Here is a 15,076-nt window from a genome sequence, read left to right as displayed (position 1 = left end):
CAGACGAAAGGAGGACAGATGAAAGGAGGACAGGAGGGCAGAGGAAAGGAGGACAGAGGACAGGAGGACAGAGGAAAGGAGGACAGGAGAACAGAAGACAGGAGGACAGAGGAAAGGAGGGCAGAGGAAAGGAGGACAGAGGACAGGAGGACAGAGGAAAGGAGGACAGGAGGACAGAGGAAAGGAGGACAGAGGACAGGAGGACAGAGGAAAGGAGGACAGGAGAACAGAAGACAGGAGGACAGAGGAAAGGAGAACAGAAGACAGGAGGACAGAGGAAAGGAGGGCAGGAGGACAGAGGGCAGGAGAATGGAGGACAGAGGAAAGGAGGACAGGAGGACAGAGGATAGGAGAACAGAGGACAGGAGGACAGAGGAAAGGAGGACAGAGTATAGAGGAGAGAGGACAGGAGGACATAGGAAAGGAGGGCAGGAGGACAGGATGGCAGAGGAAAGGAGGACAGAGGACAGAGGACAGGAAGACAGAGGAAAGGAAGACAGAGGAAAGGAGGACAGGAGAACAGAGGACAGGAGGACAGAGGAAAGGAGGGCAGAGGAAAGGAGGACAGGAGAACAGAGGGCAGGAGATCAGAAGGAAGGAGGGCAGGAGGACAGAGGACAGGAGAACAGAGGACAGAGGAAAGGAGGACAGAGGATAGGAGAACAGATGAAAGGAGGGCAGGAGGACAGAGGGCAGGATAACAGAGGACAGGAGGGCAGGAGGACAGAGGAAAGGAGAACAGATGAAAGGAGGGCAGGAGGACAGGAGGACAGAGGAAAGGAGGACAGAGGACAGGAGAACAGAGGAAAGGAGGGCAGGAGGACAGAGGGCAGGAGGACAGGAGGACAGAGGAAAGGAGGGCAGGAGGACAGGAGGACATAGGAAAGGAGGGCAGAGGACAGGAGGGCAGAGGAGAGAGGACAGGAGGAATGACTGATACTGATAGACGTCTGTGTTCTTCATTCTTTAGAAACTTCACTCAGAAACTATATTTCATTTATTGACATATTAGATTTTTGTTTCCAGTGAGATATTAAAACCTTGATATCGTGACTTTGCTGTTGTCCACATTCCTGTTGCTGCTCTAGAAACTATATTGTTAAATCTTAATTGTAAATTAATTCTATTCCTGTTTGGAATTGACTTGTTTTTTATTCATGAAGAAGAAGCGAGTGTTGATCAGAGTTATCTATCCCTACCTGAAGGCCACCGTAGTTCTCACGCTTCGAAAGGGAGGGGGGAGCAGAGGGGTATGCAGTCGGCTGCAACTACATAAACTGGTGGTGCAACTCCTCACTGGATGCCACTACATGTAACACACTGTTCCTTTAATTGAACTACTCTCTATTTAATGTTATTCTCTCTCTCTCTCTCTGAACAGATGTTGTGGTCATGTGTTCTATATGCCGTATAATGAGGCTATGGAACAGCTGTTTGGAGGAAATGTGTTCAACATGATGGGCCATGCAACTTGGCATGTGTGTGCTTGCTTTGATTATAATGGATCTTATACATATCAGGCCACAACATAATCCCATCGAATTAATATTCATCTTTAGGCTATATCTTATAAAAATACAACACATGTTGACTACATTATAGTGCTCAACCCTTTAAGCTGCCACACAGAGACGATACATGTCCATGGTTCACAGATTCTTTGGCTCTGGTTTCCTTTAGCTCTTTCTGTGGCACCACGTGTGAGACTCCTACAGCCTGTACCATGTTGTATACTGTCCCCTTAGCTGGGTTAGTGAGGACATAATCTAAACCAGCTGTAGTTCTGCCTTGCGAGAAGCACATTTTGATCAAGAAAGGTCTAAGAGCTTGGCCAGACAATAGTCCCACCTTTCATTATCTAACAATATAATTGTATTATTAGATATGGTTGTATTTATGAGTGACACTTGCAGGTTTAAGACATTAACCTGGACATTAATAGGAACAAATGTATTATTTATCATTGGCCATGGGGTGTTTTTTAGCATTCTCATATTGTATGAGTCAGAATCTATGGTCTCCAAGAAGAAATATCAAACCTGTTCACTTGGTCATCAAATATCTAACAGTTTACAGTATTAGGTAATCAAGAACCCTCCCTAGTTGCCATCTTATGAAATTAATTAAAGGAAAGGTGAACACAACAGATTTACAACAGAGAAATAACTTGATAACTTCTCCAGATAAACCAGACACACAACAGCAACACTGACGAAATAAAGACGGGGTAAGATATTCATCGGTTTCCAATTTAAACACAAATGTAGACAAAGCAACCAAGTTGGTCTAAATATGGGGGCATGGAGTCAAGGATCAATCATAAGGCATGCAAAGAAATGATAAAGGGTCACCCTGCAGAGAAATATTAAAGTGGAAAATGCTAGAACTTGTGGCAAAAAAAATAATGTTTTTAAGCCATCCGCACTAAAGTAGGTTCAAATGCAGCGTAGCAATAGGAGGGAGTTGGAAGAATTGAGAGGTGCAACAGTATCCAAACGACAACTGCTGTCGGTTACACAAGGAACTGTTCTTGTGAAAGATGAAAAAGTTGATGGTAAAAAAAGATTTATTTTTTTGCCTTTTTATTTGCTTTGAAAATTGAAATAGGGATGTTTTCATTAAAAGCCACCTGGAACCCCCGAATATATATATATATATATATATATATATATATATATATGCAGAAACAATTATCCCCAAAACATCATGCCACACATGATGAGGCCAAAATACAACTGCATGTTTTTGGATGATTGGCGAATCGACGAGAATGATGTCTCGATAACACAATTTAGAATAGACATAACAAAACAGGAAATAGCATTTACTCCCAAAATAATACAACAAAGGACATTTTTTTAAATGATAGCATGCAGTCAACGTCAAAGTGATGTTAGGGTTAGAATGATGTGAATTTCTGTGTAAACACATGATTGGATGACTGGGGCCCTGTCTTTGTCTTTCTTCACAGAGTCCCATGAATCTACGTACTAGAGCGCTAAACCCATTTACAGCGCAGCCCTTCACATGCTCTCTGAAACTATTTGGGAATGACCTTCCAAAAGGGAGAAAAGCACTGAGATCCTCACCAATATGCTTTTGAATAAAGGAGTTTGACTACAAATCTATTCCACCATATGGTGTTCGTGCTTGACAGAAAAATATTTATTTTCTGATGAAATGTCAGCTTTTTATTTGCAAAATAGCTCACCCTGATCGATTCAGATATTATTGAGAAACAAGTCTGGTTCTTTGGTTAATAATAATAATAATAATGACAATATAAAAAATATATCTATAATGGTTTAACTGATGGTGTATTTTAAGCAAGTCAGTGGGAGTCCTGTAAATCCGTAAGCACCAGAGGAGTTGAGTATGTGAGTGTACTGTAACAGGAAGGTTTTTACTGGACTGGGACAGCTCGTCTTTATTCCCAACGTCAACATAATACTGGAGCTTACGTGCCATTTAAAGCCAACAGCAGCACGTTAAAGGCATTCTGTTTGCTGTCTGGGTTGGATATCATGAGTTGAATTACTGATGAGAGCATTTAAAATAAGCACTATACTCGAGAGGTTGTGTTGAATTGTTTTAAATGGGCTATAGCTATACAGAAACATCATGTCATGAACATGCTCAAACTAAGAACCTTCAGAAAGGCGTGTGACAGTTTGATTCTTCCGTATGGACGCGTCAACATGACTGTTTGCTGTTTCCTACTTCATTGATGTCACTTAAATGCGGAAATTCCCAAATTCTTTCAAGCTAATTCCCTAAGCTATCACGAGGCTTAGACATTTCAGAAGTTCTCATATTTAGATACAAAAAAGACAGAATAACGAGTACACCTGAAAGCAAATGGATGACCCAAAGAAAAAAGGAAAAACTGACAGAATACACAGAAATTCAATGATATCTGTTCTATTACATGTACCAAAGTAAGCCAAAATGGAAAAACACAAATGAAAATAAAACATCACTGTAGTCTACACAACACTTTGCATTTTAGCTGAAAAGAAATAGAAAATGAAGGACTGTTGTATCAAAATGAAATCAGTAGAGCAGTGAATGGCAGGAGCAGTGGACTCAAACATGATGGGATATATTTTTGCAGCATCAGTGCAGAGAACATGATTCACCCTCATACAAATTGTGCACATTTGTGATGCCATGTACGAACCCTTACTATTCCTCTGAGCAGGCAGAATTTGTATGCATATTTAGTGACCATGTTAACCACTTCAGAAGACCCCATGTGCAAGTGTAGCTCATGCTATGAACGCTTTCTGCGTTAGTGAATGAAACTAAACAAACTCTCTGTGACTGACACATCAGTTTCTTTCTTTGCAATTTAAATTTGAACTTTGCATTTCATAACTCCGCTCTCCTTGCATTGGGTAATGTGTAGTGCAGCTATGTGTACTGTTGCTACATTGGCTGTTTCATGAAGTTACACTTTGTTTAACCATGGGGGGGGTGTGATGCTTTGAGGATACTGTGATCCTTCGGGTGCAGATGAGTGAAAGCACATAAAAAGCAAGCAAATGCAAACTAACCTAGCCCACCTGCATGGCTAGTTTCACACTCCTCCAGGTCTTCGTCATCACTCGAACACTCTGCAGATGACACGATCTCATCTCCCGGATGCTTTCGTGGGGCAGAATGTGGTCATCGGAGGTCACAGCCCCAGCAGAGATACCCAAAACACAAAGAGCCACCAGCAAATAACAAAGAAGACACAAAAAGACAAAGGAAAGTACACGGAAGGAGTTAGAAGGTGAGCAAGGAAGGCCTCCCTCTTGTTATGTTTGCAGAGTTATCACAGTATTGGTCACAGGGCAGTAGGTGGTCATTTATTGGTGGAGATGGTAGAATGACTCTGGTTTGGACGAGTCTATGACGGTGCATGTTGTCAGTGGTTTTGATCTGATGTTCAAAAACAGCTGATGTCTGCCAACTTTATTTGGTTATTACATAACAGTTCTGACTGCTTTCTGATTTGTTTTACGTGTAACAGAATATTTGTACACTGTGCTCTAGTATATCATTGAATATTATTAAATTATAATTAAATCCTTGCAGCCCTGTTAACAATCATGCCGGGAGCAGGGGGCTCCGTCACTCTACGAATGGAGAGAGGGGGCGCAGCGACCACTGAGTTGACGGCCCCCAGGCGAGGGGTGCTGTAAAGCTGGCAACGCCGGAGCCGCCAGACACTTTCCCTTTCTGAGCCCAACTACAGCCTGTTGCTGAGTAACACTGTGGAGGAAATACGCACAGAGAGGGGCCAGCCAGTCCACCCGTTGAGAAGTGTACAAATATGTTCAGTTCATGTGGCGGAATCGACTTCGGCTTAAATGTCAGGAACTCAACATACGCAGAGGTGAAAACGCAGGAAATCTTGTGCCAGTCGCAGACGTGTTACTATGAAATCAAACCGTCTTACATTGGAAAATACCCCATAAAACTCTATGTTAACTGGGACATGACATCTCACATTTTTCACAATAACATCAACAGGTTCCCAAGAGTTTTTTTTAATCTCTGATAATAATAATATTTTGGCTTTTTGACTGGGAAGCAGGGATTTGACTGTTTGACCCATTAGCAACTCACATAAACACAGTCCGCCAAAGACTGTGGTTGAAAGCTTGAGAAGAAGCTAGTAATTGGACCTTGAGTTAAAATTGTTTTGTCAATAAACCATGTACCAATAAGCCAATAATGTGAACAACAGCAGTTGTACCAACGCATGCATTTTCTGAAGCCTCCACTTGGTCTGCCAGTGGAAAGCTTTTAATGTGAAACAGCAGCAGTTCATTTTGTATATGAGCAAATAACAACCCCAGCACAGCTGCAATGAGTGAAGAGTAATTGGTCTGATATCTAGAAGTTCCACATGTGAGCCCTGTCTCTGTCGCTCCTGAGCCAATCACATGTCACTCAAGAGACCATAGAATCCAAATCATATTAACAGGTACATAATGAAATAACCAATGTCATTCCCATGTCACTGTATGTCCAACTTTCCATTTTCACTGAATTCAGCACAGTTAGAAGGGAGACGCCATCAACAGGAGTTAGAGAATTCGATGGGTTGCATTGATTATTTGACGCAGTTATTCCTTTCGTGGATAACATGAGTTTGTCCTCATATGTATAGTTATTACAGAAGTCTATCCTTACCTGCACAGTTGAGGAGGATCTGTGTTTCCGTGTGGTAGTGGTGGACATCATGGTCGTAGTCTCAATGAAGGTAGTGGACATCTCTGAAGACATGGCTGTGGTCCTGGCTGAGCCTGCTACACTGGGTACATCACCTACCAACCTCACACTGCCATTAATCTTGATGTTGGGGTTCCCCCCAGCAGCCATGTTCAACACTTTGAGGCCATTGTAATAAAGGCCAGACAGTTGACCCTGAAAGGGCCGGCCTTGATCACTACCGCCAATTTCGACTGTTGCTTGAGTGTTGAAAATTGTTAGCTGCCGTCCTAGAAGAGACATCCAGATGTAAGACACTTTCAACAGAGAGAAACACATTCTAATATCTCAGCAGCACTATTCATTTACAGAAAGACTGAGAGCATTATTTTTGTGGCTGCGGAACGACGAGAGAAAGCAGTACTTCAAAGTATTTTCACATTAAACTGAGAATTATCTGTTTCTAGTGCAATATCACTCTGCTGACAATTTAGCGATTGTATTCCCAAGAGCAAACTCAATACTTGCAGCAAATAATGGAATGATGCTTGAAATGTGTAAACCGTGTCAGCAGGGATGTATTTTGTTGCAATCTGCAACCTCACTGCCACTGAATCCCACACGTTGGTGCTTTTAGACGCTCAGAGTCTCCAGCCATGCCAGTGGCTACAAACGTATTTTTGAAAACATTTCATAATACTGGGAGATTTATTCTAAACTCGTTTTTTATTTGACTCGTTATTGATTATTTAGTTCCATAGGTAGTTATGTATTTATAATTTTTAGCCCACAGCAGGTTCCATATGTAGACGCATGCATGCGTTTGCATTTAGGTATGTGCATGCTGGGGACACTCAGTTTGATGGTGCTGTTAGAAATGGAAAGCAAGTCTGACAACTTCAAAGGAAAGTTTGAATGAATATCGTATGATCGGCATTAATGTGGCATCATCAGGGCTGAATCATAGAAAACACTCAAATCTAGAATTTAATAAGGCTGAAATAGAGTAAATGAGCATTCATTTATTCTTCTCATAGAGTGCAGACACACTTTTTCACATCATATCAGTATAGTGAACACACAGAAGCATAGAAAGACTTTTGTTTGAATTTACCTTTCTCTTGCAGCCACTCTTCTACTGGTCTGGCGTATTTGAAAGGAATTTTCTTATTGGCCATTTGATAGCGTTCAATGTCACTGTTCCCTTTAAAGTTTAAAAGACATTTATAAAGACTTTTATTGATCATCACCATCATGTCACCGTGGAGCAAATATCACTTCCCCTCTAACATTTACAATATGTTTAAATGATTTTATCTGACGATTACATTTTGATATTAAACTGGTTTATGTCACAGCATAACTAATTTCTCCCTGTTTGTCAACAAAAAATATGCAAAATAATAGAACAATAAGCATAATATGATTAAATACACGGAGCAGACAAAATGTCAATATTTCACCATTCCAAACATAACAACACAGCCTTTGTCCTTTATGTATGAAAGATTGGGACCCAAATGATTAGATGTTTTGCATTAAGTCTTATCAAAAGCACATTGACAGAGTGTAGGATACTACAGTTGCATTTTCTCCCCCTATATTTAATTTATCCTCATTGGATGTTCTCTCCCATGTCTCCTTCTTCCTCCCTTTCACTCTGCAAAAACAAATTAGCGACAGACCCAATTTATAGCCATTGTCTTCTCTGACTGTCTTTAACATCACTTCCAAATGATTGTCCCACAATTCCTTATGTTCCTTGATCAAGGCCCCATGGAAATTGTACAATCCTGAGTCCCACGTCAAGCCGACAAGGAAGGCGGGGTCCTAGTTACTTCACCCACAAAATGTATATATTGCAGTTCCTGCTGGAGACCAACAGAGGTCCACAGAGTTCAGAGATGACCTAACAACTCCTCAAACAGTGCAAGCCTCTGAACATTGGCGGCATGGACAGGTTTCTTGTGTTGTATCTCAAGCTCAATTGTATACTGCAACAGCAGATAGACGTCAACGTGTCAACTCATTTAAAAGCTTAGAAGCACTAGGTGCATACTAAGTGAGAACATAAGCAGTTGAACAGAGAACGTAATAATGCTGCTCTTCTGTTTGAAGCAGATGCAACCCATTGACCTTCTCCACTGTTTCAAGACTTGATCCCATTGTCTTATCATCCTATTGACACAAATTGTTGTTTCTAGCAGCAGGTTTTCATTGTTAACTAACAGTGTCAGATGTGTTGTACATGTACAGTAAAGAGGTGGTACGGTAAAGACACAGTGAAGATGTAAAATAAAGATGATTGACTGATTCGTTTTGTACCTGTTGGGAAGTGCTCATTGATGGCCCAGTTATCCACCTGCAGTGTAGCATTGCCACCATTCCTGGTGAAGCGAACAACATGATACTTCCCGTCATTCACTGGGGTGCTGCCCTCCTGAACACCGATATCCACTGTGCCGATGTTGAATGTCACTCCGATTTTGCCTTGTTGCTGAAATGAGAAAACACGGTTCGTCATCTATACCACTCAAGGTGGTGGCTAGCACTGTCTCCTCACAGCAGGAGGGCCCGGGATCCGATTGCCAGGTTCAATGGCCCCATCTGTGTGATAGTCTTGTGACCTGAAGGGGGGGCTCCAGCCCCCCGTCCCCCAGCAACCCTGAATGCGGTTCAACATAATGGATGGATCTTACATTAGCTAGCTCATGAATGAGATTTTGAAGGGCTTTAATTTTGAAATGCTCCATCAGAATGTCCAGGTTCTCTCTGAGTGACACCTTGAGGTGGTCTGCTATTAACCTGTGGTGGATTTATTTTCTAACTAGTAAATTATTTATTTATTTTTAGTAATGAATACTGTAACTTTCCCTTTCCAGTTGTGTAGAGAACTACGGTGGCCTTCAGGTCGGGATGGTTATCTTTAGGATTTCATTACTACTAGGAGCTACTCTTATCGATACACAAAATAATTTATTTTAAAAACGTATATCATTCAAGTAAATTCAGAACAGGATCAGAATGCATTTATATTTTAAACATCATAAAATATTGCTTATATTGTTTATAAAGTCACTATACAAAGCCATTAATATCTCACTGGAAACAAAAATCAAAAACGCCAACAAATGAAATTGATTGTTATCATGAGCTCATAAAGAATGAAGAACACAGACATCGGTCAGCAGTGATTGCTCCTGTCCTCTGCTGGTACAGGGAGGAGAGCTGCTGTGTCTCAGCCAGCAGAGACGTTTACAAGAACAAACTGAGATACACAGTCAGACTACAGACAGACGGCTTTTGCTTTAGTTTGTTTGTAACAATGTGCTGTCAGTTAGCTGGCGTTCTGTGCTCGTGTGAACATAGTGGTGGTGGATGAGAGACTGAGGAGCAGAGGGAAAAAGGTTTCTCTTTCGTTGTTCACTGCAGTGTCTCCAGCACAGCCGCTTACTTTGCTCTGTGTGTGTACTCGTGTGTTTGATTGTGTGTAAAGTTAGTTGCAAAGCTCAGCCCTGACAGAGAGATCAGAGGAGATGCATGCTGCAGGGTTATACTAAATTACACCAATACATTTAAAAGACCGTTAAGTATTTAGCCCGTTTCATATCGAGGTTCAGTGCCCAACATTAAAACGTGAAGTGCTCTCTCTAGAGCCAGTGTTCAGTTTGTCCGTTCTGGGCTGCTGTAGAAACATGGTGGACTCTGTGAAGAGGAACCGCTCCCTGTGATCAACAGATAGGGAGCGTGTGTAAAGTCTCAATGATTCTTAGCTTTAGGTGATTATACACCAATGAAAACAGTTATAAATATCATATTCCATTTCTGCCAATAAACCGTACATGTTACAAATTGTTCCTTTAGGCCTTTCACTGCACTAACTCTGAGAGTTTTTGGTCTTTTTTCATGTACTTCTCTTTTGCCACTTTGTTCTTCTTTAACTACTTCTCTCTGCTGCATTTCGGAATATCTGGTCGTGAAACTCCATCCTTCCAGTCCATTCTTTCTTCCTTTTCAGCCGAACATATTATCACTGCGTCAACTGATGCCCACAGCACAAAGTAAAGGTACAGTAGTTCAAAAAATAAACAAAGGAAAGCTGACACGAGCAAACATAAAACGAGACAAGTAGTGTGTGTGTGTGTGTGTGTGTGAGAACTTACAATGTGCAGCATTAGATAGTCCCCCAGACCAGGTGCACTTTCAATCCTGACCAGGATGCCATCTTTCAGGGAGGTGCTGAAGCCGACGGTCAGCCTGTCCGTCCTGGTGCTCGGTCTCTCATTAGCTGGCCACTTGAATGTAATGAGACCTCCTCCTTTGCCAAAGATGTACGTCGTCCCAGCTGAACAGAGCAGAAGGAGTAAAATCAATAAGCAGCTCAACTCTGAACTACTGTCATGAACTGATGTCATGTGGTGGTAAGGTGCTGCAACAGGTATAAAGTAAGTTAATACAAGACTAGCAGATATCATAACACTAAAGCGATACGGAATATCATTATAATAATAATAATTGTGCTATGTTGGTCGAGTCTATTCTACACATCTATTGGTCCTCTGTTGCTCTTCCTGAGGTTTCTTCCATTATTTCCCCATTGAAAGTTTGACAATTGTCTTCATTTCAGCTTAAAAAGACTCAACAGCGGGTAAAATCATTTTCCACCACACATTTTCAAAACACAATGTGGAATGTCGAATTTGTCTAACGTTCAGCTGGTTTTAATTTTTGAGTAGTTCAAGTAGTTGGCTGAACATCTGGGTTTTGATAAAGTGGGGCCTGTCAGTGAAACAGGTCTGTGATATGACATCTACAGTCCCTGGGCAAGTAGAATAAATCAGTTTTCATCGCCTTCATGTTTGTCTTGAGAGAGAGAGAGAGAGAGAGAGAGAGAGAGAGAGAGAGAGAGAGAGAGAGAGAGAGAGAGAGAGAGAGAGAGAGAGAGAGAGAGAGAGAGAGAGAGAGGAAAGCTTGTTGGTGGCTGTTGATACTAAACAACAGTTCCATTAAAGCAAAATGAAGCTCCACAAACACGGTGACCTTCATTTACCGGTATGCAAGGCGTAACAAAAAGGTGCAAAGCTTACACCAACAACAACCAAGCCAGATGGGCAAATTAAGGCCAACAAACACATTATCACCTTATCAACAGTTTATCAATACTGCTCATTCCACTCTTGCATTACACAGGTATACAAACCACATCCCATCAGCCTCTCCTTCTCCAACCTCACCTATCTGCGCCTCCCAGGGAAGGAATACAATAATTAGGTTTCTCTCCTTCCCCTTTTCAAACTGCTGCCATCCTGCCACTCAGAGACGCATTCCACCAGAAAGAGCAGGATGGAGAGCTAAGACAGAATTGAAGTTGGGGCTGCTGTACATCGAGAAAGACGCACGCTTCATGGCATGCACTTGGCGCTGATGGTAGGGTAGGGGAGGATGGGGGATGTTTATCTGCACACAGCAGAGCAAATATAAAGATGAGTGAAGGTACAGACAATAGACTCCTGTCACGTCGCCGATGGCCCCGATTGCCTGCTCGCTTGTGACCAGATGGCCTGCACCCATCAATGCCTTGTGAATACCTGTATGATCCCCCACTAGACCTGGCACCTGTCTCTGTCACACACTTACTAGCTTATTCCAAATGTTCATACCTGGATTGAACTCCGGAAAAGGTCATATTTGATATCAATCACTTATGTGCCGGGTATCAGGGGCCATCCGTGCATATTCTAATGCATTGGTATGAGCTAAAATAAACCTGATGCCGCTGCTTACTTTATTTAACCAGGAGATTCGTAATCTCTTCTGCAAGGGAAGAGCTGTTTTGTTCACTTCAGGCTGCCACTGTTACAATTTCAAAGGCCTGGCCTGTTCCAGGGCCAGGCCTTTGGACCAGCTCTTTACCCCTGCAGGTCTGTTGGAGGGGTCATGGGAGTTTGCCCATCCAGTCTACATGTGTTCTGTGGCCTTGGAGAAGGCCTATGACCGTGTCTCTCGGAGAGTCCTGTGGGGGGGGGGGGGTTACTGTGGGAATATATAGGGTCCTGGGTCGTTGCTACGAGCCATACGGTCCTTGTGGGACCAAAGTGAGAGCCAAAAGCAAAGTTTCCAGTGCGTGTCACCAATCCTGTTTGTGATTTTCATGGATTGGATTTCAAGGTGCAGTCGGAAGGAGAGTGTCCGGTTTGAGGAACTAATTTGCATCCCTGCTTTTTGCAGATGATGCGGTTCTTTTGGCTTCTTTAGAACCTGACCTTCAGCACATACTGGGCCGGTGTGACGTGGTGAAGATGAGAGTCAGTACCTCCAAGTCTGAGGCAATGGTTCTCTGCCGGAAAAAGGTGGATTGCACCCTCAGGGATGGGGAGTGAGTCACTGCTCCAAGCGAGGGAGTTCCAAGTATCTCGGGGTCTTGTTCACCAGTGAGGGTGAAATGGAGCGTGAGATGGACAGGCGTTTTAGTGCGGCGTCAACAGTGCTGCAGGAATTGTACTGGACCGCTGTGGTGAAGAGGGAGCTGAACCGGAAGGCAAAGCTCTCGATTTACCGGTCCATCTACATTCAGACTATGCTCATGAGCTTTGGGTAGCAACCGAAAGAATGACATTGTGGATATAAGTAGCCGAAATTAGCTTCCTTTGTAGAGTGGCTTGGAGATTTGAGAGTTGAGCCGCTGCTCCTTTGTGTCGAAAGGGGCGAGCTTAGATAGTTCGGGCATCTGATCAGGATGCCTCCTGGCTGAGGTTTTCCAGGCACGTTCAACTAGTAAGTGGTCCCGGGGTAGACGCAGAACACGCTGGAGAGATTACATATCTCTGGCTTGGGAACACCTCATTGCTCATTGTCCACGACTTAAGTGACTTATTTTAACCCTAAACCTAACCAATATGTTTTGTTGCCCAAACCTAACCAAACTGCGACTGTGTCACCACGTTGCCCACGTGTGTAATACTGTGACCGTTACGTTTAGGTATGAGGGGTGTTGATCTTCTGCCATCGGTAGCAGCCCTAATTTAAGAAACGCTCCTGTGGGCCGTTTTAATTCAAGTTTATTCCATTTTGTTCATGAAGCCCAATTTCACAAATTACAAATCTGCCTTAGAGGGCTTTACAATCCATACATTTTCATTGTTATGCAGACAATATCTAATTATATCTTTTCATAAAGCCAGACGAAACCAACCTTAGCTAAAGTCCAACCATGCCTGAAGGATGTAAAAACCCGGATGACCTGCAAGTTCCTGGTGTTAAACTGAGACAAAACTGTTATTCTACTAACACCTCCGAAATCAATGATCTAATGATATCGTTATTCTATATGGCATTGCCCTGGCATCCAGCACCAACATAAAGAATCTCAGAGTTCTCTTTGACCAGGATGTGTCACTGTGGGGTCACTTCGGGGTAGGCACGTCCTGATTAGCTGGCTATGATTATGCAAATCTTTAGTGGGGGCGAATGGGTGCTTGTGATTTGATGAGAGTATTAATCAAAGAGTCCAGTAGAAGGTGGAGCCTGTTCGAAATGTAATTATACCTTGCCATTGTACTCATTGGTACTCTCTCAGGCCTTAAAACTTCCAAGCACTGTAACCACCGATTAAACTCTCAGCCATGTGCACCAGCCATCACTTACCTCTCACAAGGCACATCAAATCAAAATCACATAAAGAACTGTAATCAACATTTTGCATGTTGGATCTTCGGAGGAACTTGTTGATTATTGTGTTAATTGATGACTCTAAATTGTTGGTGAGCGTCGTCTGTCTCCATATGTCAGCTCTGTGATAGGCTGGCGACCTGATCCCCGCGACCCTGAATAAGATAAGCGGCTAGCATAATGGATGGATGTATTCATGAGAGTTAACCTTTGGAGTGAATGTGCAGTCTTTGCTTTTTTAGACACAAACTTCTGTCAATATGGATGTTTGCTGTGACTCTAAAACCTTCATCATCATCATCATCATTCTAAGCACTCACTGATGGAGCAAACAAGGTGTTTAGTTGGTGGGATTTTGTCCACTCTCTGTCGTACATGTGTGACATTAGATATTTAACAGTGAGATCAGTGACTCACGGTCATTGCACTGTGTGCCAGTGTAGGAGGTCATGGAGCAGTCACAGGTGTAGTTCTCCCACTGCTGGATACAAATACCCATGTTGGCACAGGAGTCCTCCTGACAGGTGGTGCTGGGACCTGTAGAAATCCAGCAATCCCCAGAACCACACAGAGAGACAGCGAGAGAGAGAGAGAGAGAGAGAGAGAGAGAACTTGGAGTAATACATAACCATAATCCGTACATGAGTGAACTAAACCCAGAGCCTACTTTAAAGGTATACTGCTTTGGTTTAGAGCTCTGATAGCATGTATTCACCCACACCCAGCCCCTCCTGACTGATTATCTAAAACACTTCATCATACAATTTTGTTTTTTCATCCACATGGATGAATGTGTTAAGGCTGCTGGTGTCTAATCAGCTTTGGTTTCATAAGCTGTTTCATAAGCCTGTTAAACCACTACAGTGCAAGAGAAGTGCATCTAAGCGGCAGCATTCAGACTTCTGCATCGGTCTTAACACAACATGTGCCTATTCAGTGTGGCATACTAAAATGTATGGACCAAATACGCCGTCTCCCTTGTCCTCTATTGGGCACTGCCCTCACCCTGATTGTCCTGAAGCCACATGACCATATATCTAACCCATCTATGTGTGTGGGGGATTGGCTCTTCCAAACATGGAATTATGTAACATCACATTTGAAATGAATAAGCTGGTATACGGCACTATAGGCAAATTATGAATGGGTAAAAATGGAGGGGATAGTTGCAGCACTATCTCGTGTTATGGATTTGTTATCACAA

General features: G+C 42.6%; 1 protein-coding gene across 1 annotated transcript in view; it reads right to left on the bottom strand.

The window, feature by feature from the left end:
* Nucleotides 1–15,076, bottom strand: part of nrxn3a (neurexin 3a) — a gene marked incomplete at both ends in the record, with an annotated part of 122,481 nt that overhangs the window by 8,471 nt on the left and 98,934 nt on the right. The window contains 6 exons of the mRNA XM_079286182.1: nt 4,557–4,647; nt 6,187–6,494; nt 7,319–7,408; nt 8,530–8,701; nt 10,368–10,549; nt 14,290–14,409. Coding sequence (XP_079142308.1) covers nt 4,557–4,647; nt 6,187–6,494; nt 7,319–7,408; nt 8,530–8,701; nt 10,368–10,549; nt 14,290–14,409 — 963 coding nt within the window. The remainder of the gene's footprint in view (nt 1–4,556; nt 4,648–6,186; nt 6,495–7,318; nt 7,409–8,529; nt 8,702–10,367; nt 10,550–14,289; nt 14,410–15,076) is intronic.

The sequence above is a fragment of the Melanostigma gelatinosum genome, assembly GCF_949748355.1.
Source record: "Melanostigma gelatinosum genome assembly, chromosome: 16".
Lineage (NCBI taxonomy): Eukaryota > Metazoa > Chordata > Actinopteri > Perciformes > Zoarcidae > Melanostigma > Melanostigma gelatinosum.
The sequence above is the reverse complement of the archived record's forward strand: the minus strand, read 5'-3'. Positions and strand labels throughout refer to the sequence as shown.